The 24121-nt window shown below is 47.0% G+C and overlaps 1 protein-coding gene across 1 annotated transcript; it reads left to right on the top strand.

Moving 5' to 3' along the window:
• The first annotated feature begins 1157 nt into the window (after positions 1 to 1157).
• impg2a (interphotoreceptor matrix proteoglycan 2a) lies at positions 1158 to 22807 on the top strand. Its single transcript, XM_076014645.1, has 23 exons — positions 1158 to 1624; positions 1734 to 1964; positions 3301 to 3467; positions 3595 to 3620; positions 3742 to 3774; positions 4707 to 4750; positions 5005 to 5057; positions 5145 to 5300; positions 5938 to 5996; positions 6111 to 6131; positions 8699 to 8925; positions 10729 to 10775; positions 11624 to 11810; positions 11992 to 12488; positions 12519 to 13538; positions 14133 to 14420; positions 14532 to 14751; positions 15214 to 15424; positions 17266 to 17454; positions 18236 to 18437; positions 19589 to 19668; positions 20084 to 20147; positions 20815 to 22807. Exons 1-22 carry the CDS (start codon positions 1546 to 1548, stop codon positions 20118 to 20120), a joined length of 4074 nt encoding a protein of 1357 aa, XP_075870760.1. The 5' UTR covers positions 1158 to 1545; the 3' UTR covers positions 20121 to 20147; positions 20815 to 22807.
• Positions 22808 to 24121: the final 1314 nt, after the last annotated feature.

The raw sequence follows: 24121 nt of genomic DNA, 5'->3' as shown, positions 1-24121 counted from the left end.
GTGTGCGTGTGCGTGTGCGTGTGTGGGAAGAGCTTACTGCATGCGCCACTCTGCTGCAGTGTAACCTCTTGACGGTGTCACTCTCTGGGCTTGGCTGTGTTTACTACTTCAGTCGACTCAGACTCCTGGTAATCCTCCTCACATTTCTATGGCAGCGTCGCCTACTACTGCACCTACTTGGCACGCTTGTTACCTTATCGCTGCATGTCGACCACACTGAACAGTTTGCCACTGCTGAGTAGGTTTTACTTTTGATTTTTTGATTGATCTCTCAATTCAGCACAAAACCTTTCTCCATCTGTGCGTTGATTCTGAAGGCGAGTTGATCCAGTTGCATCTCATTTATTGCTTCCAGGTGGATATTTTATGATTTTTTTAAATTCAATTTCAAAGAATAAATATTGAAAAATTGACCATTTTAAATTTGAGTTTATCACTTCATTTTATATTTTTGTTCAGGGTCAAATATGTGTCTGCATTGTGTATGCTGTTTAGAATGCTACCGAATCATCATTGTCGGCACATTTTCTCCGTGTGTCCAAGTTTCTGTGATGCAGCAGGCGGGTGACATGGACCTCCTGATGATTCTGCCGGCGTCATCACCAGACGACTGATTTGAGGATAATCGGTGGTCACTTTCTGTTCCGTCCACTCGCTGAACCAGAACTGGGTGATTTCCCTTTTTAAACCGTCTGGTTATCCTCAGTGTGGAGAGTTTGGGGTGAGAGGTCGCCTCATCGCTAAGCTCGCGACTCTCTCTGCAGTCACCCACTACATACATAATCTGAGGATTTCAGTTGCTCCTCCACAGAATGGACACCTGGCGACTGGACAGCTCAGGCATGTACTCACTGCTCAATATGAGTAGGAACGTTAAGGTGTGAGGTCGTCCTTCTTTTACTGGAGACGGCAGCAAGGCAGCCTCACAGGGTGGAACCACCGCTTGAGTAGAAGTTTAGGTTTCTATTCTTCTATTTGTTTCCTTCACACCAGCTGAGAATGACAAAACAAAAGGACCTTCTGGACTTTCCTCTCCTCTAAGGCATCCTTTGACAAACTGCAGAGTTTCCAAAGCCGAGTTTCCTCAAAAGAAGATTAAAAAAAACAACAACATCTACAACATCTTGTGCTTGCTGGTGGTTCAGTGGCCTTTGTCAGCAACTCCCCGTCCACGTTTTCTCACTGCTAAGCACCCCACCCCTCCCTTCCCACCGGTGCTCCACTAACTTCTAGTCGAGCTCCTCTAAAAGGCTTACAGTGAAATAGGATTGGAGGGCATTAAAAAGTCCCCCGTGAGCCATCTGCCTATCTACCTTTGCTGGGAGGTGTTTCTCCCGACACACCTCTTTCCTCAGAACATGGAAGCCGGTTTGCCGTCGTCAGCTCCATCACGGGATTCTGCTTCTTCTCGAGCATTGGGAGACCTCTGAACTATGCCAACTTGCAGGACGGCGTGCATGTCGTTGTTCCCCGACTTGACAGGAAGTGCTCTTCTGCTGGATTGTTTCCCAAGTTGGCAGAGTTGAAGACGATCGCGGAGCGAAGATGGGCAGCGCGTGGTGGAGCTTTGCTCTCTGTTCTGTCGTTTCTTCTCTGATGCTCCAGTCCGTGGACATGAAGTCAGGTAGGTGCTGCTGTCAAACCCCCCTAGAAGTTCTCGCTCTTCACCCCAAAGTAACCTTTGAGATCATTAGCGTGGATCTTAGAAGAGGCTCTTTATTTTTTTGCCATAGATGCAACACTGGAGGGCTCCTCCATGGGTTACCTCAGTCTCCCTCACAGCCCGGCGCCCATGGCGCTTCCAAGGGTCATTCGCGTGTCTGACGTCAAGGCGTCTAAAGAAAGCCACGCGGTCGTCTCCAGACGGAAACGGAACATCCTTTTCCCCAGCGGAGTCAAACTGTGCGCTCAAGAAACCACCCAGCAGGTCGTCGCAAACCACCTGAGCTACTTCAACCTCAGAGGTAAGACTGGACGCCAGCCACCACGCCAACCCCTCTGAATTCACGCCTCAGGTTGAGATGGATCCGTGTGGCGATGAATGGTGTCGTATTGACATAATATTGATGACACACCAGGATGGTTGTGCACACTCAGCAAAGGCTTTGGCAATTGGCAGGCGAGACAATAAAAACTGGCATTTTCACTATTGGATTCACTCGGCGTAAGCTGACAGATGTCACTTGACATCTGTGAGCAATTAGCTCTAGTGGGATTTGGACTTGAAACAGACTGTGTCCAAATGCAGGTATCGGTCACACCTCTCGGCTCAGCCCAGCCTGATACTGATAATACCACTGCCGCGAGGCACACCGTTGGAATTTTTTTGTTTTCCTTTGTTTTCTTCCCTTCTTGAAGATGTAGGGGGAATAAAATAGAGTAGGATTTTTATATTGGACTTTTTTATTGCAGTGATTTCACCTAAAAGTAGAAGCTTGTTCATTTCAAAAAAATCAATTTACCCTCCCATCATCTGCAGGAAGGTAAATAAGGGCTTTATAGTTGTTGAAGCTTGGTGTGTTTTGTTAAATACACTCAGCTGTATTAAGTGTGTTAGTTATGCACATTAAATGCCTCAGCTGTTGCTCTGCTGCCGTAACGTTGCCAGATCCAAACTGAAAAATCTAATGGTACCAAACCTGCGACTTGAAAACTTGAGATTTTATTGGGTAAATTGGATTCGAACCAGTGCGTTATGTCTCAGGCTGCACAGTGTTGAAGAGGGAAGGCCTTAGAAACACATGGCCGTGCACTTACTCTGGATCAGCGCCCAGTCAAGCTGACTCATGACAAAAGTCAACAGATGGAAGACGGAATAGCCCCTATATCACTGATTAGGATTTTGTCAAACGGAACCCGGGCGCCTTAATTACGAAAACGTAATATCTGGCTCAAAATAGCCAAAGTGGGAAATCATAAATTTGTGTGGATAGAAATTGGAAGTTTGAAGTGGGAGCGATCTTATCTGCAATCAGAGTCTAGACTTGATGTCAGAGAGTTTCCTGCTGGGTCTGCCACAGCACATATGTCCTGCACGATCCAAACCTGACGGTGGGATGTATAAACATTTTAATCAGTTAATCTGCAGTGGTCGAATTGTTTAGTTTCATAATGATTTATTTAGCGTATTTGCAAACATTTAAAAACCAACTTCAGCTGTTTCACCTTTTTGGATTCGCTTTTTGTAGATTTTAACAAACAAAAAAATAATTGCAAGGCTTCTCAAGAAAAATGTGAGCAATGTCACGATGGAAGCAGCAGGTTCTCCAATTGTGTGGTGTCACTCTCTGATGTGACCAGTGTGCCAGGAGACCGTATGGGAGGCTTTTAAGGTCTTCTGGGACCGTCTCCCGGAGCAGGAAGAGTACCAAAGCTGGATGAACAAATGCCAGGAGAACACTGTCACGGCACAAGACATCGGCAGCTACTTCAGCCAATCAGACGAGCACCAGGCCCTGGTTAAAAAGGTGTGTGCAGGGGGAAAAAAATGATTGAACCATTGATTTTTTTTTTTAGTGGGACAGAACATGAACACTGTGCAGTACGTTGGTGTTTGATAATGAAAGACCCAACATCTTTCTCCCCCACCTTCAGAGAATGTCTGGACAGGGTGTGAAAAGGTAAGACGACCCCTCCCCCGACTCCTCCATAGCATTAGTCCACCATTGAAATTCTGAAATCGATGATGTCATCACAGAGTGCGTGTTTTGTAAAAGTGTCATTCTTCCCACTTATGTGTAGTGAGCCCACCAGGTCCTGGCAGCATATGTGCAGGTACGGTTGTTAAGGTTCTTCAACCCTACCTGTTCATATTCCCGCTCAGTCAGTCAGTCAATCAGTCAGTCAGTCAGTCAGTCACACACGAAGTCAGATGTCTTACAATCTTGTGTCAGTGTTTGTTCTGTTGGTGTGCTCTAGACTTGGATTCTAGAATCTGAGCTCTGCGTCATCTTTCCCTTCAATGTTGATATTAGAATAGAATATTAGAATTGTCTTCTCTTCTCTTTCTGATATCACCAATCCCCTTTCCCCAACTAGTCAGTGTAGAGTTTTTGTTTGTTTGTTTCGCTGCAATCTGATTAGATTTCCTTTACAAACACTGACAAAATACACATCTCATTGGTAAAGAATATTTATTTATTTATGTGGTATTTAAAGGAGCCATGTACAAAATAGTCAGATGAGATGCTTTAGCTGCATGTACAGCAAAACAAACAGTGCAGGTACTTTAATGTACTGAACATCTACAAAGTAGATGAGGAATTAACTAGTTCCAAACTGATGGGGAAGGTGATGGAGTCTCTGTCAGACTCCAGCTGAGACGTAATGGTCCAATGTTCAGATTGATCTTTAAATACAGTCGGTGTACAATAAATATCACGATATTGCTTTTCTTAAAGGTGCAGTTTTCACTTCTCTAGCTCGACAACTTAACTTGTGCGTCCCAAGCAACAGGTGTTTGTTATTAAATCCATCCACTGCTCCACTTTGTCTTTGCACAATCAGACGCACTTTCAGCTGAATTAAATGTCTAGTTATGAAGTCAGCTCAGCTTATTTTAATTAGACCTTACATCTTTAACCCCTCCTGTGAGCCCTGCTGTTGTGTGCTTCACCTTCTGTAGCTGTTGTTCATCCTATCCATTGGTTACGTCTGGTTAAGTCAAAGAATTGTGTGATTGCTGATCGGTATTCTGTTGGTTGCAGCTCTCTGACGGAGTCGCCGGCGGCTGCTGAGGCTCCCGAGCTCGGTCAGTATGAGCCGTGTTTGCACGTCACACAATGCCTGGTGTCACATGGTGCCACTGCTGTCATAGAAACTCTCTGCTCTGTTCAAACATCTGCTTTGATTGTTTCCTTGTAGTGGCTTTTGACTGTTTACACTCTCTCTGTTGTGGTGAATGTTGATGTGAATGATGAGTGAGTTTGGCTGCCTGTCAAACATGGAATTAACCATTGGTCCTTTAATTCTTTTGCACATCCCTTCAACCTCATCAACCATCAGAAGATGCGGCCAAAGCAGAGGAGAAGGAGAAGGCAGCTGGTCCAGTCCAAGAGGTGAGCAATGAGCCTTTTGAGTGAGACGACGTTTACACTGGCGACACAGACACACAGTGAACTGCGTGACTCTTCGCTGTGGCGCAGCTGGACAATGACATCACGGTGAAGCCCCTCGCCCCCGTCGCCATGGAGCAGGTGGTGGAGCTCAGCATTGTCCTGACCGGGGAGATGTACAGCGAGAACCTGGACGACCCGGGCAGCCTCCAGTACCAGACGCTCAGCCGCCAGCTCACCGACAAGGTTCGTCGTCTGCACAGCTTCGGAAAAATGTGCTGCGTCTCTGCAAACAAAGTGCTGCGATTTTTAATTGCCAGATACTTTAGCCTGTTGGTTGGCTGCAAATCTCTGGCTTTAAAAGAGAACTTGCATGACACATCTGGGTCCTCCTCCTTTGGTATTTCCAAGGCTGCACAAGGCCACTGAGGCACAGCAGCAGTATCTTCATGTAGGCTCTGACAAAAAATTGCAGCTTTGCTCCCTGAAAACCTGTATTGAAGACCTGCTCGGTCTCAGCAACACCTCTGAATTGATTTAGGTGGGAAGACCCCATTGAGATATAAACCTTTTTAAGGGAGACCTGGTCAAGATAGGCAGCAGCAAAATACAAAACACTGTTACTATGTACACAGATAACACACAAATTGTTAAAGTAGAATTCAATTCAATTCAATTCAATTCAAATTGAAGGCAATTAAAAAAAAACTGTCCCCAGCAATTTGTCCCCGTGGGGCAATTAAAAGGTACATAGATCAGCAGTGTTAGACAGGGCAGGATTAGTGTAAAAATCGCGAGTGCAATATATATATAAAAAGTACTTTTTTTTTGCAAATAGTAGCAAATGGTTTTGCTAATGCCGCTCTTTGCCTCTTGCTTGCAGATCGAGGAAGCTCTCGAGGACCTCCCAGGATTCAAGAGTGTCTCCGTGCTGGACTTCAGGTGAGTCTCGCTGCTGCTGCGGTGGATAAATTATTCCAATCTGAAACATTTCTCCCCCTGCATGGCATCTATTGGGAGCATCAACACAGTTTCTCTCTGCTTGTCTTCCGTCAGGCCCTACAAGGACGCCCATGGGTGAGTCCTCATGACCAGCAGTTGCTGCTGGTCCCTTCCCCGCCTCGCACTCCAAACCCGCTGATCCCCGTCGACCTCGTCGAGCTCGGTCCGTGTGAGAGGTGTCACCTTCAGGCTCGCGCTCTCCTGCGAGCGCCCTGGCGCACGTGTCGAGGTTGCACCACTGGCCACCCGTGTTAACTCCCTTACTTGGGTCAGTCACCTGTTAAGTGGGATCAGGACGGGTCCAGCGGAGTGAGCAGGTGCAGCTCCGCAGAGACGATTATCGGGGCTTTGCGGCCTTTGGCAGTCTGCCCCCGCCGCTGTTTCCGGTAGCGAGGAGGCAGGTGAGAGATAAAAAGGTGATTTGTGTCAGAGGAGCCAAGGTGAAAAGGAGCAAATTAGAGGAGTTAAAAAAAACAGCCAGTGGAGGGGGATCAATGTCCGTGCTGGACTTCAGCGCAGAGCAAGTCGATGTAACGTCTAATTTTAAGACACCGAAACTCATCCTGCAGCTTCTGTGAAGCCTTTAATTAAAGCTGTCAGCTGAAGTGGTGCCAACTTTATTCACCTCGTGTAAAGTCTGGCGGTTTGTCTGGTGGGTTCATTCTATTCTATTCTATTCTATTCTATTCTATTCTATCCTTGCTGTTGACTCCTGACTCACCAGCCGATCACATGATGGCAGGGACTTTGTAAGAATTTATGGATGTGAAGTTGTCGCTACAGTCTTTTTTATTTTTTTCTACCAGTAACTTGATTCACATGTGCTTTAAATGACGTTGATCCTCGCCGCAAAACAGATGTATGCGGCAGCGAGACAGATGGGTTCGATCACAGCAACCCCTCGGCCGCGGCCCGTTGGCTGCACACACCGTCCAAGAGACTCACAGACACGATGTTCTGACTGTAAACACGTCAACAGTAAAGAAAAACACTGGTGGCTGTTATACAGAATTCACCTCACTTATCTTTTCCATTTGTCTCTTTTTTTCCCACCAAAATGGGAGAAATTCATCCTTTAGTCTGCGTGTTTGGTTTGCAGCAAAAAGACACAAATCTTTGTAGTTAAGCCTGTGTGATGTCACAAAGGGCACTGGTACCTATGCCGGGCTAGTGACAACATTCCCATCCAGGTGTTGGTTTTCTCTTCTGGGACCATTTTGTTTTTTTCCCACTTCCAAAGACGTTGAAAGGAACTAAAACAACAGAGCACTAGTTCCAGCCGAAAGCTAACACAGAGTGTTCTCACAGAAAGCTACAAACAGAGGGCTAAATGTGCAGTTATCTGGATTTTTACAGATTTTTGAGCTAATTAATATGAAGGCTGCTCTGCTGGCATCTGGGATGAAAAGCAAAGATCTGGAAACGGATGAAATATTGGACTTTTGGCAATGCAATCCAAAGTTGTTGCAATGGATGCAAGACATGAACGCCATTTACAATGTTGCTGTACCTTTTTTTTTTTTTTTTTTTAAATGGATGTCTACAATTCTACCAAGGCACCGGCGAGTTATTTCACGCCTTCCCACAATGCCGCTGCGTTGAAGGCGTCATCTGGCCGTAGATCGCGACGTGCACGAGCAGGAGCAGACTCCCGTCTGCCGAGCGTCATGCGTGAAGCTGGCGGTGGGCGGCCTGGATATCGGATCTCCCTCTTAACGGGGCCGACTGCGGCGCTGGCACGTGCTGCGCTAGAGAGAGAGAGAGAAAAAAAACAAAAACTCCCAGCAGAAGTAGGTCAGAGCCGAGGGGCTTCCAGTAGTCAAATGAAGGCTGATAGATGGCTTTTTCCAGGCCCTGGAGTCTCTCATGAGGTTTCCATGTTTATTATGGTGATCCGGACGGTTCTGCTGACTCGTGCGCTTTTCCAGCGTATAACGTCGCAACGCCGCATTCCCGGCACGTCTAAATCACCCCGGTCGTCAGTCATGCGTTGAGCGCGCTGCAGACCATTTTTAACACGTACGATGTTAATCGGAACTAAAGCCCGAGTGAACGTGAGCCTCACGAGAGCTGCCTGCACGTTATTTTATACTGTATGTGAGCTAAAAAAAAAAAAAAAAAAAAAGGTAGTTCTCGTTGAATTGGTGTGTGTGGGCTGCTTGTGATTGCAAGTGGGAGATTTAGGTAGAAAGGATGTGGTGAAGGTTGACTAGGCGGGTGAAGCTTTTGAGGAGGTAAATGATATGCATTTGCAGGCAAAAGTCTATTAGATGTCCAACTAAGAAAGAGGATTTCCGCACACTTAGACCTCGGCAGTAATTCACTTTGTTTGAAGCCGGGCGCTCGCGGGGCTTCGTCAAAGCATCGCACGTGTTTTGAATAAAGTGAAAAACATTGCAGGCGTACGGAAATCTCCTCTCACAGTTTGGACACTTTTGACGCTTCCAGCATCTCCCAGCAAACATTCAGCCGGGTGAAGTCATCCCGCAAGTAACGACGGTGAAGTTAAATCGCACAAAATTCTTTTGGAGCTTGGGATCAGTTGTGAATCTTGTCCCTCCCAAGCCAGCGCTTTCCCGCTTCTTTCATTTCCCACCCTGAGCTCCTGGTCGGGTTGGACTCACACACCTTTGTGTCTGCAGGCAAGACAGCGTGATCGTGGACTACGGCGTCACAGTGGTGGTGGAGGGAGCCGGAGTGAGCATAGAGCAGCTGGACTACCTGACCCTGCAGTCCAATCGGGTGGAGACGTCCTACCGCGAGGTGGCCGAGCACGGCACCGAGGCCCACGAGGACGAGGAGGTCCAGGACGTCGCCACCGAGGCGCCACAGAATGAGGAGGAGGTGGAGAAGGAGGCGGTGGAGAGCGGTAAGATGATGTTGGAAGGGCAACACTGATCACCTTCATGTTAACAGAAACCAGACCTGGCTGTGTTCAGTGGCCTGGCTGAGCAGCCTCTGGTGAAGGCTCAGCTAGCAGACCTCCAGACCAGTCGTATCAAACCCACTGGTGTTACAACACGCTCGGCATCACGTGCGAAAACATTCCAGAGTTCAGATATTCTCCGATCCAATTCCAGTCTGTCCAGCCTGCCAACTGCCAGAGCCGGCTGAGACGTATTGATGAGGGGATTTAGGCTGTGGGCAATTTCTAAACCAAAACCCCATTCATCACTAAGAGGAAGTGTATTTATTTTCATGCCTGCTAAATCTCTGGTGTTAACTGGTCTAGAAAGGCGAAGTGAGCCAATAGGATTTTCGAAGGTCTCGTTCTGCAATGACCTTCTATGACCTTGAGTGGAAAGACCAGATAAAACCTGATGATGCGGCAACACAGACACTCCTTTCATCTTTACCCACTTTAAAACCAGGCCCCCAGAATCCAAGATGGATGTAGTTGCTCACCCATACGCTGAAAAGGTTTTTGACTTCCGCATTATTGACCCATAGACCTCGCACAGTAGTGTCACTTCCCATCATGCCTCTGTAACTCACATGATCTATTTTGGCCAATCAGAACAATTCTGGAAAATGTCACTTACAGACGCGTCAGAACGAGCTGAGACACAGCAGCACGTACAACGTTGTGACGTCATGCTGGGAATAAACTCTTTTCTGGTGATTTTCTGGCCTTTAACATTTTTTTTTTAAACTTAAGACTACAACTGAAAAATCTACAATAGAAAGATTTGCCATGAATGGCGTTTTAGATCATAGTCGTCCTGTCAGCCGTTTTAAAGGCGTTTATTTTTGTATTTCAGTCTATGGGAAAAATGCTTTTTGAGCCCTGGGGATTTTTTTTGTTGCTGCAGTACCTCGAGTGGCCACTGGGAAAAATCAGCGCCGCCACATTGCCAGTCCGGTATCCAGTTCTTATAACGTTCTTACAACGTGTGTTTTCAAACTTCGTCTATATCTATAAAATATACAGTATATTTTCAGTGTCAAAGAAGCAAAGAAAATATTTCTGTTGGGCATTCAAACAAACTACTGCAATGCAACTGAATCGGTCCATCGTCAACATACGGGTTGTAGTTGGGCTGGTTTCCCTCAATGAAATATGTTACTGTAATGAAAACAATCATTTCTTTTTTCAGTGTGCACAGTCACTCACTCTCTGGCTAACAAGAAACAAAAATAATGCAAAACAGTTTATCAGCGTTCTCCTATTTAGTATATTTTGTGTTTTATTTTTTACAAGCCATATTGCCGATGCAATATTCAACACACCCATCAATCACATGCGACCTAACGAGATGCAGCCCTGCTCTCTGCTATCTGACCATGACGTAAAGTTTTCACGTGCCGTACGTATTGCTGTGCTCGTCATCAGTTTGCTGCGTTAGCGACTCGGCGGGAGACGAACACCAGCCGATGCTCGCCTTAATTCTCCCCCCAGTCACGCAAATTGATGGCTCTCATATGGTTAACATGTGTGCCGCTGCGGTGGAGCTCAATGCACAGCGTGCTAGCGGTAATGGTCTCTGCCCGCCGTGGCTGATAGTCGCTGCAGTCCCCCCCCCCCCTAAACTCACAAGGCACGTGCTCGAAATGGTGACGGTGGAACGGACTCTGCGGGCTCTCGCAGGCGTGATTATTTCAGATTCTTGGCATGCTCCTGTTTCCTTGTGTCAGTCTGTGTTAATATTTGTTTCCCCTGCTGGTTCCATAGTGTCTGAGGTCCTCGAGCCTGTCGGCGCCGCAGACGGAGCTGCTGCGGTAAGTCGCAAGTTACCTCCACAGCTAACGGTGTCAACAAACCCTGGGGGTTCCACCCCCACCTCCACACCGCCACCTCTGTAATATCTTATTTAAAGAAAGTTGCACTAACCTGTGGCTGGCTTGTGTTGCTCTCGAGACCACACACAAGCACAGGTAGGCGCTGAGCTCCTCAGCGCGGATCAAGCCGAGGCTTTGAGGATTAGTTTGGCTCTTGCTATAATAATCCACTGCTATTCTGGGGCAAAGGCCACACTGTACCACACCACAGAAAGTCGAGATGGGAGCTTTTTTTTAAAAAAAAAAAAAAAAAAAAAAATCAGGCAAATGTCAAAGTGTCCAAAAACTTGTCTTGCGGTTTTGGCCTTTTGATGAGAATCAGGAGTTTGGGGTTTGCGCTAAATATATCTGCCGCTTCGCTTTGCAGCTCGGCTTGCTCAGACAGTAATTGGCCTCATTATTTAAATTGGGAGAGTTTGACAAACTCCTCGTCAGTAACTGCTTCTCAGACACGTCGGCTACTCCGCTGGCCTGATTTTCTTTGGATACGGAACATTTTTAGCTCGGACCGCTGTTTGTTTGAGCTTTTGGTAAATTGATACAAGTAGAGCAGAGCTTGCAGTGTACCAGAGACATAATTCACTATGTACAGTTCTACTATTTCCAACACTTAAATCAGTGGAAAAGCTCAGCCAGCAGAAATCAAAGCAGGGGCAAAGTAACAAGCAAAGGGGGGGGGGGTCTGACTGTCCCCGATCGGCGATTGTCACCAATCACAGCACAAAAACCAGGTGGGGAAAGAAAGGTGTCACGTAGGCCAGCGGTAATGAACTGTGTGCACGACGCAGGATAATGCCGACGAGCCGTCAGAGGTCGTGATCCTGGAGGAAGACACCAACAAAGGCGACGTCCTGCCAGAGCTCTTGGAAAGCAACACGCTGGCGGCGGAGGAGGACAGTGACATCACCGTCATGGAGGAGAGCGTCGTCGCCACTCCGGCTCCCGTCCTCACCACCGACGCACCTGAGCCTGGCAGTAAGTGCTGCTTATCTATCACTCCTCACACCCGATTCTATTGTTTGGTTGAATTTTCACTGTCTTTTCTTTTTAACTTGACTTGACTCCTTAAATGGCCGCAAAATGTGTGCATGCGCAAATGGCAAATCTTGCTTCTCGCAGGGATTTTAGCGCCGTCTTTGTCGCTGTCGTCTTGCAGGCTTCGAGGAGGAGGGTCTGCTACTGGAGGAAACTGGGCACAGACTGGCTGAGGAACAATTCCCGCCGGAGGAACTTCCCGCCGTGCTTCCTGCCCCCGAGGTGGCCGAGGTCGTCACTCTCCCCGAGCCGCCGGTGGAGGTCGAGGCCTCCGGCTCGGACCAACCTGAGGATCTGCCCCAACCCACGGCAGCGGCCGAGGTGGAGGAGGCCCCGGCGGAAGAGGCGATGGCGGAAGAGGCGCTGGTGGAGGAGGTGCCAGCGGAGGAGGTGCCAGCGGAGGAGGTCGGCTCAGAAGATGGGCCAGTAAATCCGGACGGCGACCTGAACTCTGACAACGTTTCAGAGGTTGTGACGGAGGAAGAAGAAGTCGCGGTGGTGGAAGAGGAAATCTCCGTCGCAGCTCCTGAGGAGGAGCAACCGAATGAGGAAGAGACACCAGGGGAGCTTGAGGTTTCCACTGCTGCTTCTGAGACCAATGAAGAAGAGGAAAAGGAAGTAGAAGAAGAAGAAGAAGGAGAAAAAGAGGAAGGGCTTCCTGCTGAAGTCCCGCTTCCTGAGCACGTGGATGTAGCCAGCGAAGCCTCAGAAACAGACCAGCTTCCTGCTGGCGACGACTCAGCGGAGGCCAATCATGAGGATTCTGACCTTCCTGAGGTCGAACTGGAGAACGTTGACTCTGAGCCTCCTGCAGAGGCAGAGGAGCCACACAGTGACGTGGAGGTCCAACCGGAGGAGCCTCACAGTGACGTGGAGGTCCAACCGGAGGAGCCACACAGTGATGTGGAGGCTCAACCGGAGGAGCCTCACAGTGATGTGGAGGTCCAACCGGAGGAGCCTCACAGTGACGTGGAGGCCCAACCGGAGGAGCCTCACAGTGACGTGGAGGTCCAACCGGAGGAGCCTCACAGTGACGTGGAGGCCCAACCGGAGGAGCCTCACAGTGACGTGGAGGTCCAACCGGAGGAGCCTCACAGTGATGTGGAGGCCCAACCGGAGGAGCCACACAGTGACGTGGAGGCCCAACCGGAGGAGCCTCACAGTGACGTGGAGGTCCAACCGGAGGAGCCTCACAGTGATGTGGAGGCCCAACCGGAGGAGCCACACAGTGACGTGGAGGTCCAACCGGAGGAGCCTCACAGTGACGTGGAGGCCCAACCGGAGGAGCCTCACAGTGACGTGGAGGCCCAACCGGAGGAGCCACACAGTGACGTGGAGGCCCAACCGGAGGTGCCCGTGTTGGAGGAGGTGACTGTGGAGGAAACAACAGAGGTCATCGGTCAAGAGGTCGAGGAGGAGACCGTGTCCGAGGCTCCACCGGCAGAGGAGAAGGTCTCGGAAGCTCCGCAGATCTCCACGGAGGACCTGACGGAGGACGAGATCCTCCTGGTCAACCAGGACCTGCCGGAGCCTCCGGCCACCGAGTACCTCAGCCCCGCACCCCCCACGGCCCTGTCACCCGAGAAGGAGTCGCCCTTCACTCGCATCGCCGATGTTGACGCTGCCACTGAGGGGCAACCTCGCATCGTCATCACCCCACTTGTGGAGGTAATAAACACAGAGGGAGACTTTGTCATATGTAGATAAAGAGGATGAAGGATAAAAGATCACCTAACTAACTCAACTAAATTTTCCCACCAACTATTAAAAACATGAGGAGGATTCAGTAAAGCTTGAAATTGGCCGTTGTGTTTGTTTAAATGTTTAAAAGGTTTTCTAACTAATACTGTGTGTCTGTGGGCTGTTAGTTATTTCCCCAGAAATGAGAAAAGTCCATCCTTTAACTTCTTCTGCCTGCTCCAGTTTATAGAAAACCCAAAACAAAAGCGTGTGCTCATAAAGGGAACTCATTGGCTTTCCACATTTGGAAGATGGAGGTTTAACAAGTTTTAGAGAACTTGAAATATATTCACGGTAGTATGCAAAAAATATGTCAGTAAATAGATGATTCAAACTTACACGCTTAAAATGAACTTTTCACATTCACACTGTCACGACACTAATACACCAGTACAAATACAAAGATAAAGATTGATGTCTGTCTGTTTTCCTATAAGTCTCTTAAAGCAACAGATCTCTCCAATAGTCTCGCACTCTGTTTAGATGGACGCTTACGCATATTCTTCTTCATTCTTCCCGCAGGTTCCCTCCTCCAATGACGGTTCAGACAATCCCACCATCGGCGACCAGGGCTCTGATTTGCTCAATTACGGTTACGGCCTCATCAACATCACGGAGGAAGGCAGCACCGGCTTCCCCATTGGAGTGGCGCACGGCACCGACCTGGTCAGCCTGTCCATGCCGGGCAACCCCGGACGAGCGCTGATGGTGTTCTTCAGCCTGAGGGTGACCAACATGATCTTCTCCGATGACCTCTTCAACAAGAGCTCGGCGGAATACAAGGCTTTGGAGCAACGCTTCATCGAGCTGGTGATTCTCCCGCACTGACAGGAAAACAAAGGCTTTATTTTCCTCTGACCAAGCTGTGAAAAGTTTTTTTTTTTTTTTTATCCTGATACCATGCTGTGTGTTTTATTACAGCTGGTGCCCTACCTGCAGTCCAACCTCAGCAACTTTGAGAACCTCGAGATCCTGAACTTCCGAAACGGGAGCATTGTGGTGAACAGCCGGATGAAGTTCGGCAAACCTGTGCAGCAGGGCGTGACCACCACCGTCTACCTGATCCTGGAGGACTTCTGCAACACGGCCTACCAGACCATGAACCTGGCCATCGATAAGTACTCGCTGGATGTCGAGTCAGGTGGGTCGACTCTCCCCGAATTTGTATTGTAGCGACCGCCTCATTATTTTTCCACCATTCTCGAGTATTTTGGTCGGCTTCTGCCAAACGCCGAGCGGTTGCGTAAGACCTATTAAAGGTCCGCTAAATCTCTCAGGTTTTAGAGTCACAGCAGGGGAAACGGCTTGCTTGGCTCCCACAAGCGATAACAAAGTCTCCCAATTAGCACCTGTTAAGCTGAGGAAGCCATCCAAAAAAAGCAATCCCGCACAAATGACGGGATCTTTTACTCTCGAACAAACAACCCCCCCCATGCCTCATCTGGCATTTTATGAGATGTTTACCGTCATGGCTTAATGTTGCACTGTGTCCCGGGGTGCCCTGCGTTCGTCAGCAAGGAAGAATGAAAACTGTTCCCCCAACATGACGCAGATAAAAACATAAATTATAACTGTGTGATGTTTCCACTTTGCCTGCTTTCAGGGGACCAGGCCGACCCCTGTAAGTTCCAGGCGTGCAACGAGTACGCCGAGTGCAAGGTGAACAAGTGGTCGGGGGAGGCCGAGTGCGTGTGCAGCGCCGGCTACTTCAGCGTGGACGGCCTCCCTTGCCAGAGCATTTGCGAGCTGCAGGCGGACTTTTGTCTCAACGACGGCAAGTGTGACATCATCCCCGGCCAAGGAGCCATCTGCAGGTGGGTGGGGATTAAGGGAAGCGATCAGCGGGAGTGTTTGAGTTAGCACTTTTTGCTTTTGCGCGCGCCAGCACTTTAACTCAAATTACAGAGCAGCTTCTCGCAGGCATTATCACTTGTCTCAGCTTGCGTCAGGGCACCGGCGTGCCGCGGTTCAAGATGTTTGGCGCCTTGAGAGACGAGATGTGTTGAGCGCTCTGTAAACACTGGGTCAGATTTGGGAAGAGAACAGACTCCAGTCTAATTCACCTGAATATAAAGAGAACAGCTTTGGCTGTCTGGCACTCCACTGAAATACGTATGTCTGTGCCTCACTAGCATTGATTTATACTTAAACTAATGAGATCTGAGTGGTGTTATATATTAATGACCCTCAGGACAGGAACTTTTTGCGTTTGGTTGAATTTTACTATTCTACCATTTTCAGATCTTTCTTTGTCATCCCAAGATTAATCAAGATTAATCGTCCAAAAACACAATGTAGATCTTCCAGAAAACAGCATACTGGCTGCCAGGAATGCGACACTCGTCACTGGATAGTGTCACATTACTGGCCAACCCATCCACGTTCAGGAAATCAAGTTATTATCTTTTGTTAATCAATCATAATTAATAAGAAGCAAATACAGAATCAATACATTTTAGTATTGTTTCATTCGTCATCTCTTTCAAACTGCCGAAAGAATTTGAAGGAAGCTTCACTAATGACTGCTGTCCAAGGCTACATTACGGTAGCAGTAAATATGCAGGAAAAGCTGCTTGCTTCTGTTCTGACAGTTAGCTTAACACAACAGCCAAACAGAGTTCATACAACTCAACTTCTCACGTGCTTATTCTGGAAAAATAAAGGGAGGGAATTAAAACAGATGCTTTATTCAACCTTCCAACTATCATCAGGTGGTCTCAGAGGGGAGCGACCAATACTTGGCTGGAAGACTCATCAGGCACGAGGCCTAACTGACCTTTCTGACAAACTCCTGATTAGTGCACTTCTTGAGCAAATGAACGATTTGAGACTTGACTGAAAGATTAGAGACACACATTATTGCTGGAAACCAGACCTTTAAATGTTACTTTTGTCACATGCTCGAGCTCGCACGTGTCCCGAAGTCCAAATGAGCGCGCACGTGTTCGAGCGTTGGACACAACAATGTGCCAGTAATATGCAGACGAGTGACAGAAAGCCGGCCCGCTGCTCCGCTCGAGCCGCTGTGCGCGCGGCTCTTTAAAGCAGATGATTGTTCGCAGGCAGACAGGAGGCCGCCTGCACGCCAAGCCGAGCCCCAGACCTTTGTTTCACGCCGCTCCAGATGCTGCCGGCTCCGTTGTTTACCTCATGCCGTCTAACCAAAAGTTTTGCGCCGCTCCATGGAGACGGTGGACAAATATTTGAAGTTTGTTCCCAGTCATTCCTAAACAAGGAACTTGTAATTTAATAAGATATGAAAAGTGACGTTTTCGCGTCAAAATATCGAAGGCAAGGTTCCCTCGGGCCCATTTCATCGGCTTGTTATTGTGACTTTGCTTCCTGGGGTTTTTATTTACAGTGGTAAATTCTGACCAGAGAGTTTTTTCCACTGTTAATATCTAAAGTAAGGCAAGTCTGGGCGCTGATAACTGCCTAATGGGAGTCTGGCCTTTCTTTTATGAACAAAAAGGCTGTTTTGATTGTTCAAACAGTTCAACTTTAAATTCCAATGGTGGTAAAAGTACGATGCCTTAGTCTGATAAAATATATTCTTATGGCCTCAACAAAGATCATCTGTCGACTATCATCTGTTTTTGCCAGTTAAAGTTCAGACTTGAAGTTGTGGTGAAAGTGGTGCTTGTTAAATGCCCAGGTGTCGTGTCGGGGAGAACTGGTGGTACCGAGGCGAGCACTGCGAGGAGTACGTGTCGGAGCCGCTGGTGGTCGGGATAGCCATCGCCTCCGTCGCCGGCTTCCTGCTGGTGGCCTCTGGTGTCATCTTCTTCCTCGCCAGGACGTTACGGGACCAGTACGACAAAGACGAGTCGGAGGACCCCATACGGTGAGCAGAGCCAATTGCAGGATTAGACTTAAAAGGAGACATGTTGTCTGAGTGATGTCACAACAGAATGATAAATGATGTGAGGCCCTGTACCCTCTGGCCGTTCTTTCTGCTGTAGGAAAATGAAAAAATGGAAAAAAAGACTCACTTTCTGTTTCTAGATTGGAAGTTCAAAAAAAATGGAAAACCGGTCTTTTCCCATTTCTTGTTTGGAAAATGGAAACTGAAGGAAGGAATTTGAAAATGATTCCGGTTTCCATTTTTTTGAACTCCAACTTCCAAATTGGAAACAGAAAGTGAGTCGTTTTACGTTTTTTTTGTTTTCCAACGAAACAAAAGAAAACAAACAAACTAATGGCCAGAAAATACTCAGGCTGATGTGGCACGTTTTCGTTTATACATTATGATGTATGTATTTTATTTCAAAAACTATATAAAATCAGGCTGCATGATATCTCATGATTTTGTCATTAAAATTGAAGGCGCAGTGACTCCCAACCGGTCGCTCCGGTATGCGTGCCTGCCCTCAGCCTCCCGATGAGAGAAACGCCGCGTAACCCTCCGCTAATGAGCTGATCCGATATAGTGCTGATCTAGGTCCAAAAAAGCCCTTTAACAGCTAACACAACAGGCCTCGACACAAAGGAAAGGACTCGTCCAAGGTTAATAAAGATTAATGAAGCCCTTAAGCTCCGCCCCGATGGCCCAACCATCTCCTCTTTTGTCTGCCATCTGCCATTTGTCGTTGACGGTAACTAACTTTTGCCCCGACGCTCGCCAGGCACGCCGAGAGCCTGCCGTCCCTGGAGCGGGCCACCAAGTACAACCCCATGTACGAGAGCGAGGCCACCACGGGCTACAGCCACTACTACCGGCGCTACCCCGACATGCCCGTGTACAGCAGCGCCAGCGCCGAGGCCTCCACCGACTTCAGCAGCGAGGAGATGCGACACATCTACGAGAACAGCGAACTGACGAAGGAGGTTTGTCCATACCACAACCAATCATAATGCTTCATATAAAGGGTTTCCTCAAGCGGCATTCATCAACTTGTGGGTTGAGAACCCATGTTTGGGTCGAGGAGCTGTTTTGATTGGGTCACGGCTGCATGGGCAGTTTTACTTTTAGAAAAGAAAGAAAAAAAAAAAAGGATTTTAAAATATATATATGTATTTATAGAGCAATGTCAATAACTTCTATAATTTGTTGACTAGACATGCTAGCAAGCAGGCTAGCGTTTTTATATTTGTGTAATAAAGTTTGGTTTGCGACTTCATGATAAGGAAAAAAATGTGGGTCCTGTGACTCCACCAGTTTAGAACCGCTGTCCTCAACCACATTGCTGATACTCTTCAAGTTGAATCCTAAGCAGCGGTCAAAATCAAGCTGGCACGACACTGCGCTCATGAAACCACTGTTTCATAAGCACCATAAAGCTGCATGAATGAAGATTAATGACTCAAGTACCTAGTGTAGTGATTGCTTGGAGACTAGAGTCATAAAGCCCAACTGGATCGTAATTTTTCCAAAACAACCTGTCTTTGGAGAGTCATGCTCCCCCAAAGCAGTTCTGCTAGTTTTGGATGCACGTTCAGCGTTTTTATGCGAGAACATCTAAAGGTCTCGCACGCCACTCAAGTCGCTCTCCCAGAGTTCTCTAGCAATGATCTCTGTTTCCAACCCAACCATTCATTGCTTTGTTTTGCAAGCAGGATGCTTTGCTTGAAGTCAGCCCTTTGTGATGTCACAAAGACCACTGGTACCTGGTACCACCCTGATATGTGACCTTTCTGTCCTTTTTATCCACCTGGTTTTTGTCCCAAAAAAACATTTGTTGTCGGAGGAGGCTGAAATCAAGTTTATATCTGGACAAAGATATAAATGTGTTATTTAAAACTAACAAAAAAAAAAAGAAGAATATGCAATTTTCTTTGCTTAAGGCCAACATAACCAAACTGGCATTGCCAAACAGCCAAACTCCTGACAGTAGCATAAATGAGGAGGTTCAACGCACTAAATTTGTTCACTTTCTGACATAGACTATTATTGTCCTATGTGTAAAATGTCAGTGTGCTGTTCACCTGGCCACGAAGACGCCACATTCCTTCCCAACTGTTGCGTCGTTTCTCCGCAGGAAATCCAAGACAGGATACGCATCGTCGAGCTCTATGCGAAGGACCGGCAGTTTGCCGACTTTGTGCGGCAGCACCAAGCGTGAGTGGCTCTCTTTGCTTTCACTTCTTCATCCAAGCTGGGAGACGAAGACTTGGGCCGAACGAGCCGGCAGGGGAGAGGGACCCTAGCGGAGCATTTTTACATGAAGGGGTCTGGCAAAATTGGGTTTAAAATATGATTTGTTTGGTTGGCGTTGGATGCCGGAGCCGGTGTGGATTTATCGCTGCCGCGTCCTCCGCCAGCCGGGCCCGGAGGTGATACAGTGCGCAGACAATCCCGTCACTGCCAGCAGTCTGGCAGCGCGTCTGCACTCCGTCTTCCACCGAGGTCCCGAGTGCCAGACGCTGTGCGGACGCGTTCTGGGCCCTCCTATGCCAGTAAATAAAACAAGTTGTTTATTGGAAGGGATAAAGTTGTTTCTCTTATTGTTGTTGTTGTTTTGTTTTGGCTGCAGTGTCATGGATACGTGCAGAGAAAACTCCTCTACATAGACCAGAGACTCTCCACCGAACAATCAGGTATTTCTGCTTTTGGACTCGTTGCAAAGTTCCTCTCAGCGTCAAAAAAAAGCGCCCACTGGAGCGTGATAGCTCAAACACAACTAACATTCATATGGTAATGATTGAGGATGTGGTGAACAAGCTGATGATTAACAAATGTATTATTCCCCATTTTAAGTATGCAAACTTGTTGTTGCATGTGTACACACAGCCAGAGCTCGAATGTAGGGTTTTCAATTTCATCTGGGAAGATTATTACACTGTAATATTACACAAATATAATATCACACAATATTATTAAGTTATCACTTTAATTATTTATTCATCTTTTTCATTTTCTAAATCGCAGCTGTCTATTAAAAATGGTCAAATGTCTTCCATAGTGTTTTTTTATTTTATTTTATTTTATTTATTTTTTTTTATAAAAAAAGGTACTTAAATATCTTTTAATGGAGATCTTAGTCAGCAGTGATCTTCATTTCCATTCTGTATTACACACCCTGGTTTATGGAGGACAACTTAAAAGGATTATAGGTGAAAACTGGCTGCTACAATAGGCTCTAATAACCCCAACCTGAATGGGTTTTTTTTGGTCTTTCTTCCTTCTGTTAGAATGGCAGATGGTATCCAGCTCTGTGTTTAACAAGCCGTTTAAAAAGCTAAAACACTTTCCCCTCCACCGCAGAGACTTGCCTCTCTGGAAGCTGAAGACCTGCTGCAGGTGGATTTTTCCTCCGATCAGTCATCCCAGATTGTCGTCTGCACATCGTCTCTGCCTGTTCGGACAAACCTGTTGACTGTTCTTACCTTCTCCTTGGTGCCTTCTCTTGACTGGCTGAGCTCGCTGTGACACCACAGCACAAGTTGGCTGCTGCCGGTCAACCGGACTTCCCTGCGGACCGCATCCTTTTACTTGAATCGTTGTTCACTGAGACTGTCTACAGTCGTACTTAGTCTCTGTGGAAACGTATCTGGGCAGTTTTCCTCATTTCGTACAAATTTCTATTATTCAATATGTGGCGTGAAGACTGTAAATATGTGTTAATACATCTGCTCATCCCGCAGATTTTTTTCTCTCCCTTGTTTCCCCTTCAAAAGTTACGTCTCTCTTCTGACAGAAACACCAAGGGAGCTGCACAGTTTTAGAAAATGGTGCTATATTAATATAGAGTACTCTTGAGAAGGAAGAGACGTATGTCAATACTTATTATATTATTTAAGCAGCACAATTAGTCGGACCGAAAGAATGTGAAGCATCAAAATAATAGTTTGGTGTTTTGGGAGATGGGTGACTTGACTTTGAGGTGGAAAGTAAGATGGGTAGATTTCAGCTCCAGCCAACACTGACTACCTTACGTTACCTAATATTCTGACCCTGTAAGCAAGTCGAGACACAAACAAGATGTAAAACTCAAATCACTTTTAGAATGAGAATTTTGCTGGAGGGTTTATTTTCTCACCACTCCACTCTGCGTGCTAAAGTGAGCTTCCTGCTCCACGGTTAGCATTAGCCGTACGCTAAGCAGGTAGAAAGTGAAAACGAGATGTAAAATTCACATCATGTTTTTAAGAACGATTTCAATCTCACTCAACGGTTTATCTTTTCACCACTTTGGCAGAGTTGTTTCACCAGTTTCCAGTCCGTGTGCTAAACTGAGCTAAACGCTCCACTGTTAGCATTAGCCATACGCTAAGCAGGGCCATATTTAGTGTCAGTGCATGAATAATAATGTAACATGTAATATAACAGTGTTCACCACTTTTAATGCAGCTCATCACGGTCTGAGTGCGGACCGGTAGTTTATTTGCTCTCTCTGTCAGCGGGCAGGAGGTTGTTGCGTCTCTTCAGCAGCTCCATTGGTCAAAAGCTCCGTTTGTAAAATGTATGACAGGGAAGCGGGAGCGAGTGCAAACCCATGACGGAAGGTATTGCTCGTGAGCTGTCTGACGATCGTGTGAGCAGAGACGTGTTTTATTTTTGAGCGGTGATGCGATCAGACGGGTTGGTTTCAGAGGTGAATTGAACAACGAGAAAAGGAAGATCGGGCTACAAAAACAACACGATGCTGTTGGCAGTAGCTCGTGCAGGCCGCGGCGTAATGCTCGGCGCGGCCATGCATCAGACTGCATCCAGCGTATTCCTTGGCCCTGGACCGCCGCTTGTTTTGACTCTGGCCGACTCTCACAGCTGCAGTGGATTACAGCCCCGGGGCTTTTATTGGTCGTCGGCCAACCGGGCGGTCAGCTCAGAAGGTCCGAATCAGACACATGAATCATGTTGTAGCTTCTCGTTTACCAGACGCACTTCCCCGTCGTTTGCCTTTAGAGGTGAAACGTGCGCTCTTGTGACAGTGTCATGCCTTTCGCAGTCTACATTTCTTCTCTCTTTCAGGGAAACGCTCATTTTTTTCCCCTGTTCTTTCCGCGTAGCTCTTGTCTGTGTACGAATTTGCCACCTGGACAGACGGCCAATCAAACATTAATGTTAAATGACACTGAAGTACTGTGAGCAGTCATAGGGTTTTAGGTTATCCGTGTCTCCAGTGGTTCAACGTGTGAACATGTACTTTTTATACCGATATCGTTTGCGTTATTTTAACAGCAACGTTATGTTGTGCAGCTGTGTACATTAACAATAATAAACTGTAATGTGTAAAATAAATAAATAAATGATATTTTCTATGAAGTGTTGACTGGTCCACTGGTAGCTTGTAGTAGAATTTACCCAGAAACTGAACTAAGGTAGTATTTTGACATGTTTTCAACAGATGGAGAACCTGAACCACGTGTTGAAAAGGCAACGGATCCACGAGCTCCTTTGACGTAGCATTTTCCACAAAATGAATTTATTTAGCGATAAAACACGCTGGTTTTATGTTCATCCGTCTTTAAGGAATACTCCACAATTGCGTTGGCCAAGTTTCGGATATTTGCATGGATGATGAAGGCTGCTTCAAGCAGAAAGCAGAAAAACAGTTAAACAGTGTAAAAACACAGGCCTTTTTTCCTTCGGCATCCTCCAAGACAAATTCACAGACCAGTAAATTAAATTTCACAGAAGAAGACAATGTCCTTTTTCCTAGTTTTAATTAAAAACATTTTGTTCAACATGAAACTCCTGGTTTCATTTTCTATGAGAACAGTTATTATAGAAGTGCCAAGTGTTTACTGTTCCTGTGCCTGTGCCCCCCCCCCATCTGTAGTGCAAACACCTGCACCACATAACCGAACACGCGAGCCATCTAAACACTTCAACTGCATATTGGGGGCGGGGGGGGCAAAACAGAAAACAAATACTTGTTTGCTGAGCATGATTTATTTCCTCGACCATCACCAAGCAGCAGTGCACTGGTCAGAGGATACCTTGGATTTTAACCTAATAAAAACACAGGCTAAATGATCGCTGAAGGCAAAATTCACTCCTTGATATATTGACGTTCCCCTGGGCGCCACAGGCCCAGGTGTTTAGCCCCCGCTGCCTAATCCGAAGAGAAGATTATGTTCAGCAGGTATGGATTATAGGCTCGTCTGCGGCCGTGGCAGCGGTCTAAAAAAGTGCATGCGAACCAGTAATCGGCATGCGTCACACACGTACGCACCAGTGCCAGGGTTTAGTGGAGTGATTTAAATCAGATGGAAAAGCTAAGGACGGCCAGTAAACACAAGCCGGGCCTGAAGAGATAACGCAACAGTGTGTTATTGTTGTGTTGCGTGCTGAAATCTGCCTGACATTTCAGCCGACAACAGCAAACACAGATGAAAAAAATGTCCGAGTCAAGAGTCACGACGCACCGCGCTGTCGGTTTGCTCTCCGCTTCCACTTCCAAGACACGGTTAAAACTGCATAACTGAAAGGATGTTGTTTTTTTTATTAATGTTTGTGTTATAATAGGCTTTTTGAATAAGGATCAATGGTCATATTTAGTATGACAAAGGCATGCATTTGAATATTAAGCCAGGATGATGCGAAATGTGTCAAGGTCTCTCCCCTT

This window comes from Nelusetta ayraudi, unplaced genomic scaffold (genome assembly GCF_046127955.1).
Source record: "Nelusetta ayraudi isolate G7.1 ecotype Tasmania unplaced genomic scaffold, CSIRO-AGI_Nayr_v1 ptg000169l, whole genome shotgun sequence".
In the NCBI taxonomy this organism is placed as follows: Eukaryota; Metazoa; Chordata; class Actinopteri; order Tetraodontiformes; family Monacanthidae; genus Nelusetta; species Nelusetta ayraudi.
Note: the sequence above shows the minus strand (reverse complement) of the source record. Positions and strands in the feature narration are given on the sequence as shown.